The sequence below is a fragment of the Peromyscus leucopus genome, chromosome 15 (assembly GCF_004664715.2).
Source record: "Peromyscus leucopus breed LL Stock chromosome 15, UCI_PerLeu_2.1, whole genome shotgun sequence".
Taxonomy (NCBI): domain Eukaryota; kingdom Metazoa; phylum Chordata; class Mammalia; order Rodentia; family Cricetidae; genus Peromyscus; species Peromyscus leucopus.
In genome coordinates this window covers 50303106-50329874 of record NC_051076.1, presented here as the reverse complement: position 1 = coordinate 50329874, position 26769 = coordinate 50303106, and the positions used below count along the sequence as shown (strand labels likewise).

Sequence of the window (26769 nt, the reverse complement as noted above, 5' to 3'; positions counted from 1 at the left end):
ATTCTGTTGCTACCACAAATTTGGAATAATTTGTTTATAAACAAATCGAGCTCCTAATTAAGGAGGGAAAATATTTATTAATATCATCAGCATTTCAAAGTCTTATAGAACTCTTCATTTTTTTTTTTTAAATCAGAATAAAGCAACATTTGTTATACAGACTGCATGGTTTTCAGATTTGTTGCTTCAGAATTATTTTCCATGTTTACCAAGGCGGTACAGCCTCTTGTTTCATGGAGGTACAACAAAAGACCACCAATACCAGAAACCGCACTGTCTCTTTTGGAAGATGCACCATATAACATGTTTTGCTTTATAGCTCTTTTTGGAACTGGTAACTATACAGAGCGAAGTAAAAAGTGGAATCTATTTTCCTTTCCCAACTTGAAGACCTTCTATCTGGGCCAGACTTTGATATTTGCCCCTTGGCTGAGAAGTCGCATATCCAACTTCACACTTAGCTGCAGTGAAGTAGCCCTGCAGGCAGGCCGACTTCAACGAACCACTAGTGGTATCATCATTAAAATCCTGCTGAAGGTCACCATGGTAACCGCCTGCTGAGGCTTCGCTGCTGCACTCGGCATCTCCTAATCAGCTACCATGTGAAATGCAAATTCAGACAGTCTGAAAATTAGTCAAGAAGAATAGCGGATGAGGATGCAGATATGTGAAATATTCATGTGCTTCACGGTAAAAAGAAGACAGCATGAATGACACAACAAAGAAAGGGCCCTGACACCCCTGCTATCGTTTTGCATTATTGTTCACACTCTACTGTATTGCTAGGCCTAGAGTTCTGAAGTTGGTTCTGTGAAATGCCGTATTTATATTCTATACCCAAAATAGTAATTAAACATGGCTAACGTAAGAGCGTTATCACCATTGCTTCCTAAGAGTATAGTCTAATTACCTAAATATAATCCCATGAAGCAAAAAAGTAGGCATCATTCATTATCAGTATCAAGACTATTAGAGGAAGGTGTACTGATTATATTCTAGGAACACACATATAGTTAAAAAAAAATCTTTAGATGTTTATTATTCAAGCTATATGGACTCAGATTTTATTGTACAGTACTAAGACCAGATGTTATTCCTTTCACAATAGAAAATATGACAAGATTACTTAATAAACAAACACTGTAATTGTCCTATATTTTTCCTTTGCTCCTTTCTATTTTCCTGGGGCAATTTCCATTATCTGTTGCTCATGACATGAGATGTCCAAGGCTTTACTGCTTCCTTGGGCAGGTCCCAGATGAGAAGCCCCCAAAGAGCCTTTGTGAGCTCCTCTTAGTTGACCCGAGACACTGTTATTGTGCACCCTCTCAGATAATCATGATATATTAGGATAAAAATGGAAGATACTGTTTAATGAAGAACTGGATGTTGGGTAAGTGCCAAAACAACTCACTCCAATGCACTAGCAAAGCAAGCAAGAATTCAGCTCTCAAAGGCTTTTAAAATTGTCAGTCCTGTCCAATGTATTCTATAAACATGTCTACATTGGTAACCTTAAAACTCTTAGCCAGAGGACTCTGGCTCAAGCAGTGAGGGGGTGGTAGGATAGGTATTGCTCAAGGAGAAAAAGAAAGAAAAAGGTTCAGAGACAGGTGGCTGAGAGGTACGTAGTTCAGATTTGGGAAAGTGTGAGGAGGGAAGTTTTACCAAAGTAAGTTTTCTTGTCTGAGAGATCAGGACTGAGGACTCTGCCTGTCACGAGACGCTGAGTCAGAACATTCCTTCTTCCCTTCAATGGGCTCACTCCACATAAGTCAAGTCAACTGCCTGTGGTTCTCCCACATGCTGTGTTCTGTTCCATTCCTCACTGGGAATCACAGAGCTGTTACATTAACCAAACAGCAAGTTTATGAATGAAAACAATGAGAAGTGCTCTTTCTTCCACCTGTACCATTCATCTGTATTCTGAATAAAGGAAGGCTCCTTAGTTAACAAAATGAACAAACGTATGAGCTGAAGATCATTTACCTCCTCCGAGTAGTGATCTGACGGGAGAGGCGGGTAGTCACACTGCTCTATCTTCTTACACAGAGAATATAAATTCATTTTGTCACCGTAGAAAGGACTCTGCAATGCAGCCATCTGCAAAACACTCACAATGAAACTGATGTACTTACAGAGCAACTTTATAGGTGACTTCATCAGGTATAGGCCACTGGGGTAGAAAATAATTATGAATATTTTGAATAAATTATGAGCATTTTCATTTTTATGATTATCATTTTCTATGTATTATTAAATGCTAAAATGTTTGAAACAATTTTATTTTTGAAACATTTAAAATTCCTAAAGAGAAATGATTAATATATCTCATACAACATAAAATAATATTCAGAAATGGAAGATGTTTGTGTGAATATGTACATAGTCACAAAAACAACTAGCATATTTCATGGCAAAACAGATATCATATGGTATGACTCAAATAATGTAGTGGTCCAATATAACAAAAAAAACTGATATTAAAACAATTAAATTTAATAAGGACTTAGGAAGTAGAATGTATTCCCTCTCATCATGCACAGTATATTATTTAGGAAAAAGTTTATTTTAAGAGAGAAAAGACTGTTTGTTAATATTGTAACTAATCCTTAAATAGTTTAAATCGTAACTTTCTTTTGATTATGTCTCAGAAATATTAAATGTGTTTAAAAAATATCCATGACTCTAAGATGCAATTCAAGGTATCCAACAGCGATTTTTATGCAGAAAAATGTGACTTAGAGGATATGGCACTTTAAAAGAGATATTACTGAATTTAAATGTATTTTAAGACAAGGTTCGAACTTGACATTCAAAAGCGCAAGCAACTACTTGGTAAGCAAGGTTACAAACTAAAAATTCAATTTAAAATGTTCGCATCCTGTTCAGAACCTTCTAAATCTCTGAGCTGCAGCCGCAAGAATACAACATGGAGTGCCAAGCTGCCCCAAAGTCAGTCACCCTTTTCTACATGTGCTAATAAGTTTGATTTTGGAAGGACAATGTGTACATTCCCTAGACAGGCAGAGTGTGTGTGAAACACGCTGGTCCATGCTGTGCTACTCAGTGAGCGTCAGTGGGGACAGGACAAGCTGAAAATGACTCTCATCTGTCTCCTGTGCTCCAGACAGGGTTTTAACTCCTTCAGAGCCTCAGCCGGGAGGGGACAGGATTGGAAATCCCACCCAGGAAACAGCTCTACATACGGCTTTACCTAGCCCACATTTTATATAAAACCTACACACCCCCACATGGAACAACCCTGGGAATAGTTCCACATGACGGCATAAAGGAAGTAATGACTTGAATGCCCTAAACACACAACACTGAGCGGGAATTTCTAACGGAGGACCCACCATCATAAACAATGTTTATGCTGAAAAAATGCAAGGATGCTATATGATAAAAATCAAATGTTAAATAAGCCACCTTAAAAACACACCATAGATATAAACTACCATCTCCCCACCCTTGTAAGACCCTACATAAATGTGCACTCATTTTATATCATATGCTAGGAGTTCATTATATTACTTTTGTCTCAATACTGCAGAGTGTTAAAAAAAAAATCTGAATGTCCCCTAAGGAGTTAAACAGGAATAGTATATTTTCATGCATCTCCTGCTTTGACAGATGAAAAATGTCAACTGTCCTGTTTTTATTTTCAAGCTTTTGCACTATTCATCTGGTTCATTAGTGCATCTCGGCGCTGCCCCTGACAGCTGCTCGCCCTCTCCTCCCAGCAGCTGAATTTTTCAGGCTAATTTGATCCTCCACACTGAGACGATCGCTAGAATGATTGACTCGCTCCCTGACCTCCAGGGTCTGACTTTCCTCATTAGTATTCTGGGGGTGTCGGAGGGACGAAAGCCCACTGTCTGTCTTCGGGGCTGGTGGCAGCTCTCTTTTTTTTTGAACTGTAAGCCACCAACCTACAACCCTGTAAGGATGCAATTGCCGCACTGAACAATAAAGGAAATGTGTAAAACCTACTTTTCCATGTAAAGGTCCATGTAGCAAAGCTCAGCATCTTGATTTTAATTAGTAAAGTCTACTTTGTTGCATATCAATTAAAACTGCACTCCTAGTTTTTTCAAAGGTTTCGGGAATATTTGAAAGTCTAATTTCCTGAGTTTAAAACACGTTCTAAAAAGGGCTTCCTACTCCTTCATTGTTAACAGTAATTTCTTGGTGGATTATGATAGGAAAAGAAAAAACCTCTATTGGGTGCTACAGATACTGTGAAAAGCTAAACTGCACTAAATCTATCTTTATATTCAGTATTTTCTCTGCTGTTTCTTAGTGTAATTTAGTTTTTCAAAATTGTCTGTAGCACGCAATAGAGGTTTTTTTCTATCATAATCTACCAAGAATAAAGATAGATTAAATCTTTTTAAAAGTTCTCAATTCTTGCATGGAGGATTTGAGGAAATGCATCGAGACAAATCCTAACATGATAAACACTTGAACTTGAAATTAGCACAACATGTATACCTTGAGGACATGGAAATGTTCAGAGAGAGAACTCTTATTTTGGTGACCACATTAAGCATACATAAAAACAGATCCCGCCTCTCAAATGCAATTGTAAAATGTGGGTAATTGTTTCAATTTTGATACAAGGTTGCAAGAATTAAGTGAACGTCTTCCTCTAACACTACCTTCAACTCCGCTTTTCTACTGCTATTGCTAACTTCAAGCTCATTATTAGAAAATCATTTCCTACCTACTTTTAGGTTGTTAAGATGGAAAGTGTTATTTTGATATTAGATTATGGCCTGAATGACTCTAATATTACCTAACCTGGTTTTTTAAAAAAAAAAACATTTTTAAACACATGAAGTGATTAACTTTTAAATATTACAGCAGGGACAATACTATCAAGCCAATTCTTATCAACATTGCCCCCCGAAAATCACCACCAGAATCCAGAGTGAGCCAAACCTCTTGTCACCCCATGGACACACAAGGATACACAAGCAGCATGGGCCCCTCATCGTCCTGTGGACACACAACAGCACATGTTCTGCTACATCACTAATTCATAGTATTTCACAGTCAAAACTGGGGAGTTCACGTAAGAGCCTGTTCAAATCCTTTGAGTGTCCTCAGTCATCAGAGAAAGCACAAAACGAAAAAGGTCACTCTCCCTAAATTAAGGAATCTATAATCAGCACAGCTCCCAAAGGTCAATACTCATTTCAGAAAGCACCTCGATGAGCCACCTTCAAGCGACTGTGGCACAATCCTAACAGATGACACCGGAGTCAGGACAGCAAAACAGACAGACATGCACGGTAGACTTACTTCCTTCTTGAAACACAAAAATAACTCCTCGTATTGTGTTTCTTCGATTCAATAAAATTTACTCAGATGCTGACTGATTTTTAATTAGCATCTTTGACTCTGTATTTTCCTGACATACAATTAAAATTCTATCTTAGGAGTCACTAACTTGGGATACTGTCAATGCCGTTGCTCTGGAGGATGGTGGAAACTGTGTTACTTAGGTGCCCTTTTCTACAGCTACAAGACTACATCACAATATAAATAGAGAGCCGTACTATGGGACTCTGCCCTCCTATGCTAAGAACAGAATTCTCAAGCTTAACTATTTGCAAGCCCTTAAAGCTGGATTTTACCTGTGTAAATAGGAAACAAAATACTGATAAAGATAAATATTTTCATATCTTAAATCCCTGGTATTATTCTCCTTCAATGCATTAAAAAGTTTTCACACATGTATCTCTCTTTCTACACAAAGGATGAGCAAAATAGCATTAGAGTAAAATACATATTAAAAAAACCAAAAAGTCCTTGTTAAAAAATGAATGAAAATATATTAGTCAAAATAAATATGTGCGGACTTACATGCCCAATGAATTAACTCATCACAACAAAAGCTGACTACAAAGTACCATCCAGAAAAAGTAAATGTAAAAGATAATACTGGATACATAACATAAGTGAAACTGTGTCAATGTACAGAATTTATCAAGAGTGCCTACCTCATATAGCAGACAGCCAAGAGACCAGATGTCAGACTTGAAGTTGTATCCATTTTCATGTATTCTCTCTGGAGACATGTAGTAAGGTGTACCCACTGAAAAGAGAAACCAAATAGAACTAGTACCATAAAAATGAAGACGTAGGCACTGTGAGAAATTAAGCACTGATTCTGAGGGGTAGAAAGCAGGGTGGGAGGTGGTGTGGCGCATGAGAGGGATTGTAGGGAAGAACTGGAAGGGAAAAAAGTGAAACAACTGGTAATTGTCTATTAATTTTAAAAATAAAAGAAAACATTGAAAAAAATTAAACACAAAATTTTAAATTGAAAAAAAGCAAAAATTTGTTAGGATCACAACATTGTTTTTGAGAACACTCAAAGTTTTTATTTCATCTTCACTATTCAGAAAAGTACATTATCTATACTATCATAAAACAGAGTGTGGTGGCTTAGACACATAATGGTCTCCTTTGATCAATCCAAGGAGAATTTAAGAAGGATAACTAAGGGAAAAAAATTTTTTTTTCCTCAGAAAAAGTTATAGAAGTGATCACATGGGACTTTGCTGTTTTCAATATGGCTTCTTTATTTCAAATAACTGAGAATGATAAAATTTTAAGTTACATAGTATTAGATAAAAGCTGTAAAGCACATATATAAACACAACATGCTTAATGACCTTTTACAAAAGTGTCCCTGGGAATGCAGTCCTGGCTCCTAGTATAAATGATGAACCTGCTGACGCTGTGCTCAGTTACCCTATGGAGGAATTCAGGGACTGTCCTGGGTCTGGTGCTGTGATGACCTAAGTGCAGGGCGCTAACACCTATGCAAAAGGCCCCGAGTTCCTGCAGCTACAGAGATTTAAGGTGCAAGATCATCTGGGTACTTTCTGGTTTTGTTTTAACATATAAATGATTTCTTTCTCTTTTGTGGCATTTTTTTTCTTCAAAATGCTAACATTACTTTTAAGAAAACGAAAGCATGTATGTTATGTTTTGAAGAGTGAAAACGTTTAAGTGACTTTCAAAGTGAATATCTTTAATTTCAAATACCTCAACTTCTAATTCGCCATTTTTAGCCTAAGGCTCTTTTTTTTTTTTTTTTTTTTTTTTTTGCCAAACAGAAAATCAAGGCCTTTACTTGATATTCATGAACCTTATTTACCAGAGGCAACCTGTACTAATGATATGCCACTGCTTGTGGAGAAAAGGACATTTTCTAGTTTTCCCCATTACTTTAAAAAAAAAAAATCCCCTATGTGTTTGCTATGACACTTAATGAGATAATTCACGATACTGTAAAGGGGACTTTAGTCAGAAACACTATTCAGAGTCACACCAACAATAATCAAAGCACCGTTCTTGGAAGCAAAAGCCAGCTTTTAGATGGAATAGCGTTCCAGCCTTACACCCGTGTGTGGCATCTCAACTGTGCTAAGCATGGACGCGTCACAGGTGCACCTAGAAGGGAACCCACTGTCAGTGAAGAGTGGGTCCAAGAGAAGCACTGACGGAAGGGAGCGAGAGGGAAGTCAGATGATGCAAGGCCAAAACTTTAAAGGAAATCCGAACGACTCTGATATCAGAGAAAAAACTTTAAGAAACCAGTTAATTGTGGCACTGCACCTTGAAGGCAAGTTTGCATATTTCAGTAGTGTCGGGACAGGAAGGGGTTGTTCAGACACAACAACAACAACAACACAGACTGGCTTCAAAGTGTCATTACTGTGGGAAATCAACACCGGCCTGCAGCTTCCAGAGCTTGGACCACTTTCTCATGCTTTGCATAAGGAACTCCAATTACTGGCCAGATGCACACACTTCCTCTGCTCAGGGAAGGATGGTGGGCACAGTTGGGATAATGAGCAAGCCCCTCACAGGCTTCTGGGGTTCCAGGACATAGAGTGGGAGGCTGTCAGGGAAGGGTGCAGAGAGAGGCTTCCCGGAATCCACAGGGGGCAGCTGAAAACACCAAGCTCGAAGGTTCAGAGTTTACCAAAAGCAAAGGTAATTTTAACCAGGAGCTCCTGGAAGCCTGCTGATACGTTAGGGGTTTGATATGAGTGTGAACGATTGATGATGGGAAAGGAGGAACAAATGCTAACACTTTACAGAGATTAGCCTCAGCCCAGCATAACACCTTAACGGAAACACAGAGCCAGGCTCCCGGACAGCAACCCCCGAGCGAAGGGAGCAGGGAAGAATGACAGGAGATCTGAACCAGGCTTTAAATGGCCTCAGTCTAGTGAACCAGGCTTTAAATGGCCTCAGTCTAGCATAGAGGAACGCCCTCTGTAGTTGCTGGGGGTCAGCGTGAAGTTACTGACTGAGCACTGTGGTTTTAAACTTAAATACTGGTTCTCCATCATCTAAACAGTGAGCATCCTCCAACTGTTCCCGCATGTTTTATCTCAAAGGCTTCCTGAGAATATATTACAACAGAAAACCAAGCACGCCACCCACCTCCTTCACAGTACATTTCCAGTCATCATGGAGGATAAGCAGGTTTGCATTCTGGACTACTCCCATCTGGGCAAATTCATAATTACTGTTGACCAGAGGCCTGAAAAGGCGCTTCCGCGGCCTTCCTCTGACATGCTCCCTAATGTGCCCCTCTGCTCTGGACCCACCTCTTCTGCTGACCGACCTGGGAGAAGCTGTTCGACTGGATCACAGCACAGACTGATTCGCCCTTTCTCCTCTCTTTGGAACAGAGAGAGACCCACAGTTTTAAGTGCTTAGGAAAATCTGCAGTGCATTTCAATGCAGTGCTATGTTTTCAACATTTCAACTTGATGAAGACATAATTATTTCCTAAAATCCTTTCCTTAAACTTCACGGCAGCTGCTTTTATGAGGACTGTTGCCTGAAGAATGTTGTGACTTTTTCAACGGCTGTACAAGGGAAGAGACTTGCGGAGTGACAAGACCAGACATTAAAACAATCGGACAAATTGTTACACACGGAGGCACTCAAGGCGGCACGATGCATAACTCTGCTTATCTTTCAAGAATTTATGGTTATGGGTAAGATGAGAATACATTTTGCAAAAGTAGATACTTACGCCATTTTAACCTCCTGACATGAGTAACAGTGGGTAAGAAATGGATTTTTTTTTTGTAACGAAAAGGCAGTTGGCTTTAGAAGAACTGAAAATGTTACCTGACTTTCTTTAATTTGTACTAATACTGTACTGTGATGTTTCAACTGTAAAAATAAAGCGCCTTCCTGACATTAACTGACCTAGCTGTATGAGAAGTGCTTTACATGATACATACTTCATAAAAAGAAAATACTTTTTAAAATCTGTGACTGGTTTTTAGAAGTCCTACTGTAAGCTTAAGAAAGTCAACAAATCTTGCTTTCGGGATGCTCTCCCAGAAGCTCCGGCTGGCACAGGGACACTTCATCGGAAACAGCTATACACAGAGCATTTTCGATGGGTTTGCCAAAAATTTAGCACTTTAATCTCTGCAAAGACTTGAATAAAGAAAAAAAAAAAAACCAGCACAAGGAAAGAATCTTTGTTATACGACTGGAATGTTGGGTTCTATCTGAAATTACTCACAGAGGTAACAAAGAGCTGGTCAGAAGGTGCAAATGTATTTCGTCCTTTGCCTCTAGCTACATCCTCCTCTTCTTTCATTGACTTACTTTGTGTGTGTGTGTGTGTGTGTGTGTGTGTGTGTGTGTGTGTGTCTCCACAGTGCACATGTGAGGTCGGAGAACAACTTGCAGGGGTTGATTCCCTCCTTCCACCATGTGAGTCTTGGGACTGAAGTGAGACTCTCACTCAGGCTTGGCTGTAAGCACCCTTACCCACAGACATTTTGCCTGGTGCCCCTAGGCCTACATTTATTCATTTTCCTGAACTATGAAAGGGATAGTATGTAAAATGAGACAGTGTGTAAAATGAGGTATCTCTGAGACATATTTACACTTTAAATTCTACAGCTCTTATAAAAAAAACTTTAAAAATCCATATGGAAAATAGTTATATGGTAAAAAAACGATATGCTCCTTTTTAGAGCTGGTCTTTAGGACAGCCAAATGAGGACGCTCAACGAGAAATAAGACAAATCAGGCCGGAAGTGCTGCAGCTTTTTCTCAGAATCAGGACAAACTGCAGAAGAAAACCCCTTGAACATTCCTTGCTGGGAAAATTCAAAAGACACACGTCATCACAACCACAGTTTGATTCAAATACACCACCAAGGGACAAAGCAATCATTTCTGTTTCTCCTTTGTACCTATGAGTCAGCCAGAAATGCTGCTGGCAGACTGAATGGAAAGAGACCAAATTTACTTCATTATTCTGAGTATAATCTGAGGTCAACACGGGATATGTCTGAGTGCTAGATCAGTATTTCCACGGCAAAAAGACATTTAGAAAATAAAGTCTGACACCTGCGAGGCATACTTAATAACACCGTGGCACCGCGAGAGGCAGGCTCAGTGGATTCCGCTGCCCCCCTGTTCTGGGCACTGCAGTCCATGCACTGTGTGTGTCGGGGGACTGACTGAACGAATGTCTTAGGTGCTACCTGTGGTGCACGCTGTTCTAGGTCCTGGAGAGAGACAGGGAAAAAGAGGGCAGGTCCTCAAGGTTGTGGGGACCACAGCAGAGCCACACGGGGCTTGTTCTCAGGAGCTCTCTGAGACGCTGTCCTCCTAATCAGTAATGGGGTCTGCCAGGTCAGGCAAGTTGCCAAAGATAGAGAAGACTTGCCCAGGGCAGCCTGGGATTCAAGCCCATTTAGCAGACAGTTACTTCATCCAACTGACGACTGTGCAGGGGGAACTGAAACTGTTTATGCCTCCCCAAACCAAGAAAGCAGAGAAAGTCGCATGAAGAGCTAGAAATTCAGTGGGCTGCGCGTGAAAACGATACTATGCGACGCTGCCGTGGTGGTTTTTACATAAACACTCGTTATGGTGGCTGAGAGGTTAAATGTGCACAGTTTAAAACAGATAATAGCGTCTTCCCTGAGCAATTACTTAAGTCGGGAAAGGACTGAAAGTTAAAAATAAACCAGCGGAAGCGGCCTCCAGGACTGTCTGAACATATGCTTCCTCTCCACTCCACGCCACCGTGAACAATGTGAGGTGCGCAGCGAAGATGGACTCCTGGAGAGGAGCCAGGCAAGGTGTGGGGAAAACAAGTGTGCGACCACAGGTGGCACCTGGCACCAGACAGGAAACTGTTCCAGGGCCTGCCTCACAAACGCTAATTTTCTGAGTTGAAACGAGAGGACGCATCACACTCGGAAATACTGTGGGGAACACGAATCGTACACTCAAGAGATTCCAGTGTGAAATTCCCGTATCTAGCCCGGAGGCAGGGGGGTGGGGAGGCATGCATTTACTCTGTTGACAACACAGAACCAAAGAGATAGATGCCTGTCTCCATTTGAAAGATAGACAAGAGCTCAGGCTGTCCTAGGAGACAACAGCAACACGATTTCTCCCCGGGGGTTTCGAGCATTGCTCCAATAGAGACACCAATAATGGTGCAGTCCAGTCAGATTCAAGAATCTATCTCATTTCAGGATACAGAACAGACACAAGCAACAGGTAAATTTGCACATGTGCACAGAGAAAACTACTCCCCATCTTTTCTCAGGGACATTAAGAAAGCGTGGACAACCCCATCCAAACATCATCTGGGCTCAGCAGGCAGGAACTCCCTGGGTCTGCATTAGTATGTCCAGACCACCTCAACTGCATATACCGGAGCATGCTAGGTGCTGAGATTTGTATCTCAGATTCATTTTCCTAAGCAAGCTTTGCTCCTGATGCTTTTTTCTCCTCTCCTACATCCCCGGCCATGAAAGGGAAGCCACTGAGAAGCATGTCTGCTAGGGAAGTGAGAAGCCACTGCGGCCTGAATAAACTTTTGGGAATAACTTTTAAAATATCCCAAACCTGTCCCCCCACCCCAAAATAAAAAAAAAATAAAAAATTAAAAAAAAAACCACTCCATTTCAAAAATGAAATTAAAAACCATTAAACCATTCTACCATTAAAACCCCTGGCTTTTATAACAGTGTGAGGGACAGAATGCTGGCCTGTGATCCTTCTACTCGGTGTTAGACGTGTTTGCATTATGGCACCTGCCAAGAGGGACTTCGAAGGTGTAAGGTTACACCTGTTATAATTCAGATTGTCCTGAATGATCACAAAGAGATACGACAAATGAGCAAGAGACTCCACGTGTGAGCGAGGCTCATGCTGTGGCCAAGAAATGGAAGCAGTTTCTAGAAGGTGAGAATGGCCTTGAGCCAATAGGCAGTTAGGAAACACGCACCATAGCTTTAGCAGCACCAAAAGGCTGAATTCTGCCAGGAACCTGAGTAGACAAGAAACAGATGGTGTCCTACAGCCTCCAGGAGCACTGGAGATGAACTACAGTTAGCTCACCAATATGCAAACCGGATGTGGGACCCAAGGAACTGCAAAACACTACAGTTCCGGTGCTTTACCCCACTAAATCTGTGGTGCTGTGTGAGGACGGTGCTTTGTTGTTGGTGATTCCCACACTGTGCAGGAGCGTGAGAATTCAATTCCATGGGCCTCGGACACACTCTACAATGAGACCCACATGAGACACCAAGGAGCACGGCAAATCATATAGGGCTTTAAAAACATGTGGTGTCTGAGAACTTCACATTTGGCGAAGGTTTTCTTGCTTTGGTTATTTTATGTGGAGGACGGGGGGGGGGGGGGACCACGGGCGGGCAATGGGTAGGAAAGTAAGAGATGCCAATATACCCACTCTAGGAAGAATAACACTTGTTATAGAAAAGCCATGGTTTGTCCCCAACTTCAGTGAGCTCTAGTTCGGCCATTCACTGACATGAATCTAAGCAATTGTACTTACCTCACAAGTTATTGAACTGAGGGGAGACCAGAAAATGGGTAACAGATCATGTGACATTTAATCCAGACCTTTTGAAGCTTGGCAAGTAAAAATGTTTATTTTAACTGTGTAGATTGCCCAAATACTGTGCTTATTGTAAGGCCTAACTAAAGAGGCACTGATCTACAAAACAGTCATGAGGGTTGATATTCGGGGAACAACGGAAAAACCTGTGCTCAGAGTATCCCAGTTTAGAAAGACAGATTCCTTATGGCCACATAGGACTCCCATTTCATTCACAACTATTCCCATGAGAAGAGTTCATTATTGGTTGTGTGGGGTGGCTCCAACCATGCCACACGAATAATGCAGCACAAATATAAGACCAAATGAGACATTTCCCCTTTATCTCTGTGCATTATTCCTGGGCTCTCCTTTTCTGGACACACAGAGGACTGCTTGCCCAGTCTGTTAAGACACTTGTCCTGGATGATGAGATGTGAGTGGAAGTGTTTAGTGTCGTCATATTCAAGCAGAAGGCTTTAGTTAGGAGCCAGTGAATGATCTTCATGCTCTCTCCCCTTCAAATCCCCAAACCAAAGGCTGGACTGAATACCATACAGGACTGAGGCCGTCTGAAAATGCTGCTACCGTGAGGAGGGCGGGCAGGCCACCGAAGACCAAGCGCAGGCTGCAAGGGCCTCTGGGTGACAAGAGATACAAAATGCTCTGATGCAAAAGTGTATTTCATTCTTCAACGTGATCTCGCTCACACTAACACATCTGGTTCAACTCCCTCTTTTATGCAAAAGCTGTCTTTACGGCCCATTCCTTTAGTGCTCGTTTCTCAGGTGTCATCTACCGCTCAATTTGATGGTGGAGAAAATAGTCTGGAAGACAGATTTCAAATGTCCTACAGCCCCAGATCCCGGATTTGTTATAATTTTTCCTAAATCTGGAAGCAGTTAAAGTACTCCAGAGCACGAGAAAGCAAAGTGTCTCATAGCAGGCTCGCAGGTAATGTACAGCAGATTGGGTAAGTCCGGATGGAACAGAAAGTCAGGAACATGCCGCTAAGTGTTGTTAGAATGGGAAACTAAATGTCTGTGAGAATAACTCCAAACTAGGAAGCCAAAGACCTACACATATCTTCAGCACAGCCCTACCTATCCCTTGGTGCTTTCCTCAACACCAGGATAGACACACACATAAGCTGAATGACTGGCAGACTGTGGAGAAGCCCTGTGTGTGCTACTGCCCACTGGCAACAGCACAGGAGGTACCATACAGGGCTAATTTATGTCTGACCAACTGAACTGATCAGACAGTATGCCAGGAGAATGTCTCCAAGTGGAAAAAAGGGAACTGGTGTGAAAACCCTGGAGATCTGGGCTAATGTTTATTGAATTGCAGGCCAGGCAACTCATTAATGAGTTGTGCAATCAACTCATCAGTTTGCAGTCAGCACTGTTTTAATTGAAGTAAAATAGAACAAGATCAAAATACTCTGCTCTGTGTGTAATAGAAACGTGGCTCCATGCAACTTTTGCTTCAGCATACTTGATTATGGTCCCGTGGGGTCACAATTTTGTTGGGGGGTTACCCTTAAGAACACTGAAAAACACTGACCTAGTCAATCAGAAAGCTGGATCAAGAGAGAGCTGTGCCTTTACCATAAATTTTTAAAGACCTGGATAGGTAACAGGTTTCCCAACATCTGTTACATCTGTGAGGTTGACAAACAATATGAAAGAAAACAAGGCAAACTTCACAGGGATGAGTATAATATCCTATAATCAGTCTCCCTAGATACACAGCCCTATCTATATCATATCATAGGGATGAGTATAATATCCTATAATCAGTCTCCCTAGATACACAGCCTTATCCCTATCAGCAGCAAAGCACAAAATGAAAATCCTAAATTCACATATGAAACAGAGGGGAGGTAAAAGGAGACAGAACCCAGAGAGAACAGTCCAAGTGGCAGAACACAGAAGTGAGCATAGTTCATAGATACTCATAGATAGTTCATAGATACTCAGAAAGGGAAAGAGAAGCATTCTTGGCACAGGGAAGAACCAAATCAACTGAGTGGACAACCCCAGACATTGATGACCTGAAGCTGATGAAGGACACTCATGGCTGCTCTCTTAACTCACAGCATGCTGTTCTTTTCATTAAAGTCTTGTAAAAACTTGCCTGGGTAGGATGGTAGGAACACAATGTGAATGCTTCCTAAATCTGGCTCTACTCCTCCCTCCCCCTGCTCCAGGCAAACCTGGAACTCATCTTGCAGCTGCCTGTGAGCCTGAGAAGTCACTGCCTAGGTTCTCTTACAGTACCCTGTTTCTGATGCTTTGACTGACAGTTTACCTCCCCAGACAGGCCTGCCCCACTTCACACTTGTTAAATACACCCCCTCCCCACCCCCGCCCCACAACACATACCTTCTTCTAGGTACATCACGTCATCTTACTGCCTTCTATGCTTTGGATAAGTGACCTAAAGATGAAGATTTGTCCAATTCTTTAAACTATGGGTTGCAGCCCCATATGGGGTCACAAGGCTAAATGTCGGGGCCAAGAAAGCTTGGGCAATAGTAAAAGGTTTCTGAAAGCACAACCAAAAGTCAATTCAAAATCAGACCAGGAATGAAACTGAGGTTTCTGGCAGCCCTTGTCCCCAGTGTGAAGCATCCCTGCAGCCTTGGTTCAGGATGCTCAAGATGCACAACTGGTACCAATCATGCGGTTACCCTGGCAACCTGAGTGCTACTGCAGCCTTGGTTCTGGAGCCTGAAGTTGTAAATCTAGAACATGAGTTCCAGAAGAGTTAACAAATGGCTGCGATAGAGGTGCCCCAGGGCTGTGATCACACAATTCCAGGAGTATTTAGGATACTATGCTGTTTCTTATGCTCAGAACAAAGTGGAGGGGAGGTACACTTAATAAGGGAGGAAAGTAGAGTCAATAATGAGAGAGGGACGTTAGAACTTAATTTCTGATCCTCTCCTTCACTTCCCACATCCTGGCATTACAAGCATGCACTGTCCACAGTTTATGTGGTGGTGGGAATAGAATCCACGTCAGAGCACATGCTGAACGAGCACTCTGTCAACTAGCTAAATCCTAGGCCCCCATTTTTTTTTAAAATATGAATTGCATTAAGCATCTTATTTATTTACTGTTTGACTAAAATTTAGGCCTATTGTAAGCATGAACCATGTAAGACTTTACTATCAGTAAAACCAGAAAGTACATCAATATACAATGAATGTTTCTATAAGCAAAATAAGTTTGTACAGGTGGCCATGTTTTCATTTACTTTTTATTTTTTTTCCTCAAATATTAGAGGCAACTAAATCTTCTTCTAAGAATCAGTATGTGCAACAATAATGAAGTAATAATTCTCTAGAAGTAAAAAGTGGGGCCAACCTGCCAACAGCAAAACGTTTGTCAGTGTCTCTATTCTTGCTACATTATGCATATATATATATATTTGTTAGCAGAGACATTTACTTGATACTTATGATTTTTTTATTTGGTCCAGTGATCATTAACAAGCTAGAGTTCAAACTTTAACACGCTACTCAGTGCACTTTGCTTAGGAAACATGAATTTCACACCATCAGAATCTTCACTGTGCACATCAAGAATAAAAGAACTTAAAAAGAGAGTTTTTTTTTTCTCAGAAAGAAAAAGAAAATTACTGAAAAAATTCATTCATTACAGATTCACCACCAAGTGCGTAGTTTTTCCTCCTCACTGGCTGCAATTTAGAAGTGACTCAGGGTCAGAAATCATGGCTTCGGTGTGTGCATACATAACACGACCCTAAAGGAGCTGATGTGATAAGTCCCTACTGAATTCTTAGAGCTATTAAAATTCACTTTATTCTCCATATCAAATAATTTGGACTGACATATCACCCAAGTCTGGAGACATACATAGGCCTATAATCCTTATGTAGGAGCTTTGGAGAAAGCAGTAAGCAGTAGATGGAGTCCACTTCAAATCATTCAAGTCTGGATTTCAAGTCATGTATCAGGTCAGTAACATGGAATGGGTAACTACAGCCTACTCAAGAGTGGCTACAAAACAGTATGAAACAGTACACAGGTGTGCACAGGCGTGTGAAGTCTGTGTGCATGTACGTGCCATGACAAGGTAGTGTTTCAAGTGAGTTAATGACAGGGTGCTGCTATGACATGCCAGTCAGCTGAGCAGCAGAGAGTGACCGTGTTTTTTACCACTGCGAAGTGCCAAGGCTTCTTCCTAGAAATGGTCTACCACATTTACTGCAAGAATTGTAACTTCTCAAACAGAACTTTATCAGAGTGTTATGCAAATTTACTGATTTATTACGAAATTTCACATCAATGTTTTGTACCTGGAAAAGGCAGTGAAGTTGTGTGACGTGAAAAGGAAAAAAACGTTACAGGGCCTTGGTGTGGAATCTTAGGCGACCCATAACCAATACAACTGAAATTTGGGAGAAGTGTCAGCTTTTCCACCACACTTTCCATCAAGCCAAACTCTGTTTGAGACACAAACTATTAATAAATGATAGATGACAGATTCAAAGGCACACAGACTCTCAGGAACAAAGCCAGGAATAAAAGCCTTTCAAAGTCTCTAACCGGTTGGTTATCTGGATGCTTGTTTATCAGGTTATCGAGTTTAACTCATTGTTCCTCCCTGTCCATTTAAAAGCCCCTCATCTAAATATTGCTGTCAGAGAATTAGTGGCTTCCAAGGAAATCGCAACAGCAAAAACAGACACGATTAAATTATGGCCAATTTACTTTTGCTTTGATTATTCTTTCAGAATTCCCCATTTCCTGTGTCTTACATGCATAAGGATAAAAATGGGACCTGGAGAGTCTTGAGATGCTCTACTTATAACTTAATTTAAAAAGCATTTCTTCTAGAAATTTCTACTGTTTCTGATCCAAACAATTTTCTTCCCACTGCTGATACCATGTTGCAGTTGCACCAATTCTATTTTAAGTACAAAGGACATCAAAATAATGTTAACTCTAATATGGTCAACTGCAGGGTATTTCTTCCAATCTATAAGGGGAGATTTTTTTTTTTTCTTCTCATTCGCTATGGATCATCTTTGGTTTTCTCTCCTAGTTATCACAGTCACATGTCCTTTGAATAAATAAACATGTAAGAATTATTGTTACCTCTGGCATTTAAAAATGTTCAGTGAAGTCTTCTTCCAAAATACAGTTTCTTCATTAAGTTATCTCCAATCACTACAAATAAGATACAAGGCACTCTCCATGGCAACAGTAAAAGCCAGGCTTATCAGCATTATTTAAAAAAAAAAAAAAAAAAAAAAAAAAAACACAAACAACAAAAACCTCAGGGCCTGCTTGAGGTCAAATAAACAGGAAGATCCGCGCATCATGTAAAAGGTAACAGGGAACTGTGGGCACCTGTCAGCAGCGGCTGATTTCTAGAACAGTTTATAAAGAATGCAATCGATGCGGTAGAGCTGGCATACCTGTTTTGAACCATGACCACCACATACACACAAGTAACTGGCTGAAATGGTCCTTCGTCTCTTACCTAAAGAATGCGCAGCTGTGGTTTTTGAGCTGAAAAACCGACCAAGTCCAAGATCTCCAAGTTTTACCACCCCAGTGGCTGTAATGAACACATTGGCTGGCTTTATATCTGTGAATAAATGAAGGGATCAGGTGAAAGATGATGTAACTTTGGGCATTTGGAAGGAAATTTTATGTCTGGAAGAATATATTTTTATATTTCGAAGAAATCAAAATGTATATTAAATATGAAAGTCTGAACTGTGAACCACTCACTATATTTTGAACACTTTTCATATAATTCAAATTTTCCAGTCCTATGAGAATCCTCAATACACCCTGATTATGACTGCTAATATCCATGTCAAATACTTTTGTCTTCCATTGCCAAAGAATTTAAGACACAAAATAAATGTATGCCCCCTTTATAACAATTTTAAACAACATGCTACTGAAGATTAATTCATGTATTTGCATCAGTTATAAAGTCGTAGCTTAGCAACACTGTGCACACTGTATTTAGTAGATGGTTTTAGAAATCATAATTCCTTAAATAAATTGCTTCAGAAATTTTTACATCCCCAAGTCAGTGGACCAGCCACTAGTGACTGTCCCTGCCCAACAAGCCGAATGGTAATCAACAACACATAAGGACCAAGGCCGAAGAAGAACACTGTCTGTGTAGTCAAAGTACACTGCTCATCTGAAGAAGATGGCCAACCCTCTTCCTTATGCATGTTCAACTGCTTTCCCACAGCTGAACTTTCTCTACCAAGAGAACCGGCAAGACGTTCAGGGAAGCCAAGCAAAAGCATAGTTTTCATTCTTATTTATAATCAAGTAGGGCTTTACTTATAGGCTTATAATCCTAATAAACTATAATTTGGACATAAACTATCCCAAAAAGGGTAATGCAGTGGGTTAAATGGAAGCTATTTTAAATTGCTTGATGGCTTATATTATTTACAATGATGCTACCGTTTCCTAGTGCTCTTCTTACCTCTATGCATGACTCTTCGAGAGTGCATGTGCTCCAGTGCACTGCAGAGCTGAACGAAGTATTTCCAAACAGTTCTTTCAGGAATTAGCCTCTTTTGCTTCTTAAAATGCTGTTTAAAATAGTAAAAGAATAATGATGATGAGAATTCAGACTTCTTAAAGTTGAATTCCAGCATTCAGAATCAGTAAGTCAGAAAAAATATCAACTTTTATCTCCCCATTATTAATTTTGAAAAAGTATGATTTCCTATACTGAAATGACTCCAGGAATTTCACTTGACAGAATAGCTTACATTTCTTCCTGCTTAAGGTTAACAGAAGCCATGGAACACTACATCTCTGTAATGCCCAACTACTTGAAAAAAAAAGAATACATCTATACAAAATGATGTATCTCAAATTTCATCTCAAGAGAAGCTACAGTTTTTAAAAATGAAGAAATAGTAAAGTAATTAGACTCATTAAAAGACAATTCTTACTGGCTCTGTGGCTCAGCTAATAGAGTATATGTCCAGCATGCATGAAGCCCCAGGTTTCATCCCCAGCACCACAAAAACTAAGTGTGGTGTTGCAAATCTCAGCACTTGAGAGACAGAAGCAGGAGATGAGAAGTGTAAACCCGGCATTTGGGAGGTGGGCGCCAGGGATCAGAAGTGCAAGATCATCCTCAGGCAGATAGGGAGTTTGAAACCAGCCTGGAATGTAAGACTTTGTCTTTAAAATCAACAACAAGAATGGAAAAAACAAAGGACTGGTCTGCTTCAGGCAGATATCTTCACTCTAGAATTCCTTTTAAATATTGAGCTACACTGGCAGCTTGAAACACTGTAATTTATTAAAAATTAAGTAAAGGTATTTCTCTAAAAAGTTTTCATGAGTCTATCCACCTGCACATTAAAAGGCAAACCCGTCCTTTGAATGAAACTACACTCTGGAGAGTCAGACTCATAGAGGAAAACTGAGAGAAATGCTCAGAGCACCAGCAGGCTGTGTAGGAGACAGTGGGCCATAGACTAACAGGGAAGTTGCTAGAACAATTGCAAGCCACAGCTACAGAGTTCCGCCCACTTTCCTCTATTAAATCTGTTAGGAGACGAGGACTGTCGCATACCAAGCACCAAGCTCTCGGCCCCACTGGATAGTCTGCATACAAACACCATGTTTTCAAAACAAAAGTGCAGCGGGTTTCTTACGGAACGGTATTTATACATTACCCACATGAAGAAATAGTGCCTTTAAATAGCTTTTGCTGCAAAGCTTTCAGACAATTTTAACTGTGTGAAGTGCATATATATGTATGTACTTACCAACATGTCAGATTTTAAACCCGTTCCTTACTGTATTTGAAACCCACATTTGGAAAAGTTCAACCAATTAGTTTTTTTTGGTATTTAATACAAAGAAACTACATTTGAGAAAGTGAAGAAACTAGCCCTTACGATTCACACCTGTGGCCAGCGAAGGACCAGTTGAAAAGGCAGAGCTATAAGAAAACCACTGGGACCCTTCTCCATAGGCAACAAATTGATGCCCCCCACTCCATTGTGCCCACTTGCTACAGCAAAACAGTCTTAAAAAACTGTAAGAATACTAGGCTAATCTTTCCCATAGAACACATTTGAAAATCAATTATTTTGCAATGTCATTAGCAATTAAATCAGTAACCTTATTCTAAATGACCAGGTGACCACCAAAATACACCACAGTCTTGCTAAACATTGAAAAATGCTCATATTGTGCTCCAATATGAGGGTTTTCTTTGATGGCAGACTGTGTCAATATCAGTTTTCACCAGACAGGGACAATGCTGAAAATTCAGTTCTTTCCACATCGTTTTCCTGGAGACTTGGAATGCATCCAAATCAAGCCTGTGCAACGTGCTCCCCCAATGCCACATTAACATATCAGAGGACTGTTTGATGCCAACAGAAAGATGGGCACTGGGTCTCTTTTCATTCAAAAATAAATATACTGTAACATGTAGCCATCAGAACATGGAAAAAAACTGAATGTTTTAGCACAGAGTCTAAACTCATCATAACCATAATCAACTGAGCGGTTTATTATTTTAAATATTCAAGAAATTGAGACTGTAATATAATTACATCATTTCCCCATTCCCTTTCCTCCCTCAAGCCCTCCCATGTAACCTCCCCATCCCTTGCTTTTTTTCAAATTCATGGCCTCTATTTCTTTAATTGTTGTTGTTGTTGTGTGTGTGTGTCTGTGTCTGTGTGTTTATTTTTAGTCTCATTATTAAAAGACAAAATATAAAAGGGACTGGAAAACACTGGCCACAAAATGTGCATTAGGGAGCATGTACACAGGCTGAGAAGACCTGTTTCCACGTTTTTATATTCTTCTCTGACACTGTTTCTTATAACAAATTAAAAATGATGAAAATGAGCTGATGTTCATCTCATGTTACCCATACAGAATGACCTGGCAAGGCTTAGGTATCTTACTAAAGGTCACTAAAGAATAGCATAAATTTGACTATCAGACGATAAAGTCTGATTAGACTACTGATATTGCTCAATTTCTGAAACATCTATTTAAATGCCTGAGCTTGTCAACTATTCTTTAAATGCAGGGCTTTTGCTAGTTGAGGAAGCCAATAGTTGTGATGTCGAAAGCCTGTCCGTTCTCATGGTGGCACTGTTGCCTGCCTCCTAAAAGAGGGGGCAGAGGAAAGCAAGGAAACCTGACTGACTTTTCATACTGGAAGGTTAACATCAGCAGTACTCAGCTTACTCAAATGCGCATGCCTCTTTCAAAAGGTAATGTGCTAGCAGGATAACATCACTTTCAAAAGTCCTACTTTCTGAAGGCTAGATAGCCTTTTAATAATACTTAATTCTGTAATATAAAACATCTAATGCAAATGTGTAAGATGTAAACATGCATAGACAACAATTAACACACGGAAAGTTTCTAAAGATTAGTATCAATGAAAATATTTACATGAAAGATTGCGTGTTGTGGTATTTTTACTGTATTCATGTTATGAGATAAAATGTCTTTAACTCCAAAATAAATTATGTAAAAGCCTGTGGACGAAAGTTGCCCCTCAAGTTTAATGGATCACTTGGACATAATTTTTGTTTTGGGTGTAGTGTTTTTATAAAGAAGGCTCACCTTGAAATATTGTATTTATATTCTACCACCATTGACAGGACTCATATACACATTAGATTTTAATTCAATGGAAATACTAGATATAACAAAAAGCTAAGTAAGTTATAAGCTTAAGCATAAACATGAGATTACACTATTGTTTCACTGAGTATATATATATATTTACTAATATCTCACTGAGGTGAAGTCAATTGACCTGGTAAAACACATTTGCATTACCACCGAAGTGATTTTTACTGCTATGAAAGACAAGTGGATACAAGCAGCCTCCATTCAGATTCTAAGAAAATATACCTTAATGGACACCTTTGTTTTTATTGTAAAGTATCCTATAAATTGAATGCTCAACACCAAATCCACAAAGAGAGTGGGCCCTGGGTAGCTAATACTATCCTTTGAACTCAGAGGAACCTCAGCTCCTGCACTCTAGACACGAGAGCCCCAGGTATGCTGCTCATTTCTCAGGGTGCATCTCTAGCATCTTCAAGAAATTTCTGAAAAAGCTTCAGTGCAATTATTCAGCATGCATTCACTAACAGAGAAAAAAATAATCCTGACTTGTAACAGGCACTAATATTCACAGCATATTAAAAAAAAATTAAGCCTGTAGTTAGTGATGTACGTTAATCTTCACAAAGCAAAAACTTTGCAGGGAAACTTTTGGGGTTCTCAGAGACAGCACCATGGGCATGCAGCCGTGCTGGTCCTACATCAGCCACTTGGTTTAGGAACCCCTTACTGTCACCTCAAAGTGTCTCAATTGTTTTGACAAAGGGCTCCACAATTATGTAGCTGCTCATTGGAATCTACGTAAATCAACTTTTAGAAATGTACTACGGTAGTTAAATAGAAAAATCAACAGCAGGAAGTAATCTATGTTAAACATAGGAAGCACTTCCTACTTGGAACTGTCAAATGTTTAAATGTGCCTCTAACAATGCATACCTGTCTCAACACAGAATTGATTATGAGTTTGACCATAACTAGACATACCACCTTAAACAAGTCACTCAACAATGTTGGTCTGTTTCCTTGATACATTAAACAGAATTTGGACATGATCTACAAAGGCCCTGTCACCTCTATATACTATCTGTGGGTCAACAATTTCAGTAGCAAATAACATATAAATATCTATTTGGCACATTTTCACACTTAAAAACAGTAAGTTTACAGGTCTGTCATATCCTTCAAATTTCTGTTAGTTATAAAGCAACAGACAGGCCCAGAAATCCTAACAGGTTCACTTAATATATACATGGTCTCATGTGAGGTGATGGCAGGTAGAGTCCTCTCCTGGGACCTTGCAATTAGGTCAAATATTTACCATCAACAGGGATGTTATATCTCCAAACACCTTTGTAATTATAATGCATTTCTTTTTCTAAAATGACATTTTATAGTTATTATTGCAAAGAATTGAAGGCAGAGACTGGCTACAGAAAAGACAAATTGCTTCTGAAAGTGTAACTGGCTTGTTCTGTGCAATTCTGATGATATATTAATTTTTCTAAGGAAACATTTCTTCTGAACATATGAGGAACTGACAGAGTCAGATATACAACTATTGTTATACACAGGTATGGGAGAACTTCATGGGTAAAACACCTACCAATTGGAATTTCAGCAGTACATTAATTTGCAGTGTGTGAAGACTTTCATTTGTGGTGGTCAGGAAAAGGCTCAGATACTTCAAATTGATTTCCAAGACGTAAAGCATAATGGGCCTGGCCAGTAGGAGGTCACCGAACATACCCCACTGGCATCTCACTTTACTCACTTGGACAAAATATTTTCCAACCAAGTCCCCATGTTCTTTCACCTATACGGTGTCTTCTAAACACGAGTATATCAGCACCAGGAAAATTTATTCCGGATATTTTTAAGAAAGAAAAATCAGTAAATTAATTTGAAAACATAATAATACAAGGAATGACTGCTGCATTGCAGATAAGTAACTCTTAGAGGGGTCCTGTTACTAAATCAGTTAAAAAAGGCTTCCAAGCAGTTCCAAGGTTCTCTATCCTGCTGAGAGTGTTCTATGCAGAAATCGGGCATGGTGGCACACATCTATAATGCCAGCCATTGGGAAGTAGAGCCAGGAGGATCAGGAATTCAAGATCATCTCCCAGTTACAGGGCCAGTTTGGTACCAGCCTAAGCCACAGGAAACCCTATCTCTAGATAAATTATAATTCAAATTTTAAAAAAAGAAAAGGAAAAAGTTAATCTTCAGGATGACATAGATACCACAAAAATAAAAAAAAAAAAATATTTGTCTCTGTTATATTAGTAGACCAGACAGGAGTGTTAATTTTTTTGTGAACTGTTTTAATTTTTATATGAATAAAGAAAACACAAGAGAGACATAAGATGTCAAGTCCACACAAACCTAAGTAAAACCATCTGAGGAGCTTCCCATAGAAGAGCCTGAGTCTGTCACCCCCAGCTCTTCTCCAGCGGTCTTACAGAGATGTACTCGGTAGTTTGCAAAAGCAGCTCTGGACCAGTGCTATCAATACCTTCCAACGTTAGGAGCTATGAACTTGGAAAATCATCTACTCACTTTCCCAAGGACACACAGTGCAGATTTTACACATCACCTTTTAGTTATCTCACAGACTACATACCAGTCTTTTTGGCCTATCATTTCCAATGTAAGGGAATTCTTAAGTTCTGTACCATTTTGCTCTCAAACTACACAATTATAGAAGAAAATATACAGGATATTTCACATGTAACACTGCTCTATAAAGTCCCTGCGCAGCATACTGTATGTGCAAATTTATAAGATATATGCACAGGTGTATACAGTTATTGTAAGATTGGGATCACCGGCAAGGCTTGGTTGTCTGGTAAGGGCTACTGCTGTGGATATCTCTATATAAATAAAACACTGATGGCCGGTGACCAGACAGGAAGTATAGGCGGGACAAAGAGAGAGGAGAATTGGGGAAACAGGAAGAAGGGGGGAGAGACACTGCAGCCACCGCCAGGAGAAGAGCATGTAAAGACGCTGGTAAGCCACCAGCCACGTGGCAAGGTATAGATTTATAGAAATGGGTTAATTTAAGATAAAAGAACAGTTAGCAAGAAGCCTGCCACGGCCATACAGTTTGTAAGTGATATAAGCGTCTGAGTGATTATTTTATACGTGGATTGTGGGACTGTGGGGCTTGATGGAACCTGGAGAGAAGCCCTCCAGCAACAGGCTACAACCTCAGCAAGAGGCTGAAATGGGAAGTGTGGCTGTCCTGGTATATACAATAAATGAGCCCTATCCAAGAGAGACAATGCTACTGGGAGGAATTTATGGCTTTAAGTATGCAAAGGTCAAGAGTACAAAAGACATTTCAAAATGATCTCATTTCCAACCCCACCTTTACATTTAGATAAGTAAACTAAACATGTGTCTGAATGGAAACCAGTAACAACCAAGTAAGTAAACACACTTTCTAACTTTCAATCGTTGAAGATAACAGTTACCTCAAAACAAGGCTGATAGTCCACCTAACTTGTCAGTTTGTGATAAGGTGAATTGTAAGATTTATTTACAAATTCCCAACACCTTGTATATAATCCTCTCCCCTTGACACTTATTCCTGAACTGGGTCTGGTGGTACCCATAATCCCAGGGTTTAGGAAGTGGGAGGCAGGCTAGAGAGTTCAAGGGCAGCTTGGGCTACTTAGATGCTGGGGCTGCTGACAGGTTGTTCCCGTTGTAATGCACAGTCCACACTCATCTGCACAAAGCTAACACTAACTGCAACTGGGGCTTTGAATACAATGAATAATAAAAGAAGACATGAAGTTAGGACGATGGTTTGGTAGGTCTGGGGGAGTGGAAAGGATGGAATAGGAGGTGGACGAGCTAAAAATATTTGTATATGTGTATAAAATTTTCAAATAATAAATCAAACTATTATTTAAAAAAACATCTTAAATGAATAAAAGAAGAAAAAGAAATATTGTTCCCAGATTATATTATTATATGACAGAATTACTTTTTGCAGATGTAATTAAGCTTCCCAGCCAGCTGATTTTGGGGCAACCCAAAGGGACATTATTTTGGGCTGGCTTTGCATAATCTGGTGAGCCCTTCTAAAAAGTCAGACTCAAAACCAGAAAGGCTCTTCCAGTCTAGCCAGTGCAAGGTCATGTGACAGGAGAAAGCTGGGGGGGTGGATCCTATGCAACTAAGG

At 40.0% G+C, this 26769-nt stretch overlaps 1 protein-coding gene across 3 annotated transcripts in view; it reads right to left on the bottom strand.

Moving 5' to 3' along the window:
- Positions 1-26769, bottom strand: part of Nek7 (NIMA related kinase 7) — a 137690-nt gene that overhangs the window by 11117 nt on the left and 99804 nt on the right. For all 3 annotated transcript variants that reach the window (XM_028889871.2, XM_028889870.2, XM_037211363.1), the window contains 4 exons: positions 19432-19540; positions 18454-18561; positions 6012-6106; positions 1990-2103 (listed from right to left, as the gene is read on the bottom strand). In XM_028889871.2, coding sequence (XP_028745704.1) covers positions 1990-2103; positions 6012-6106; positions 18454-18561; positions 19432-19540 — 426 coding nt within the window. The remainder of the gene's footprint in view (positions 1-1989; positions 2104-6011; positions 6107-18453; positions 18562-19431; positions 19541-26769) is intronic.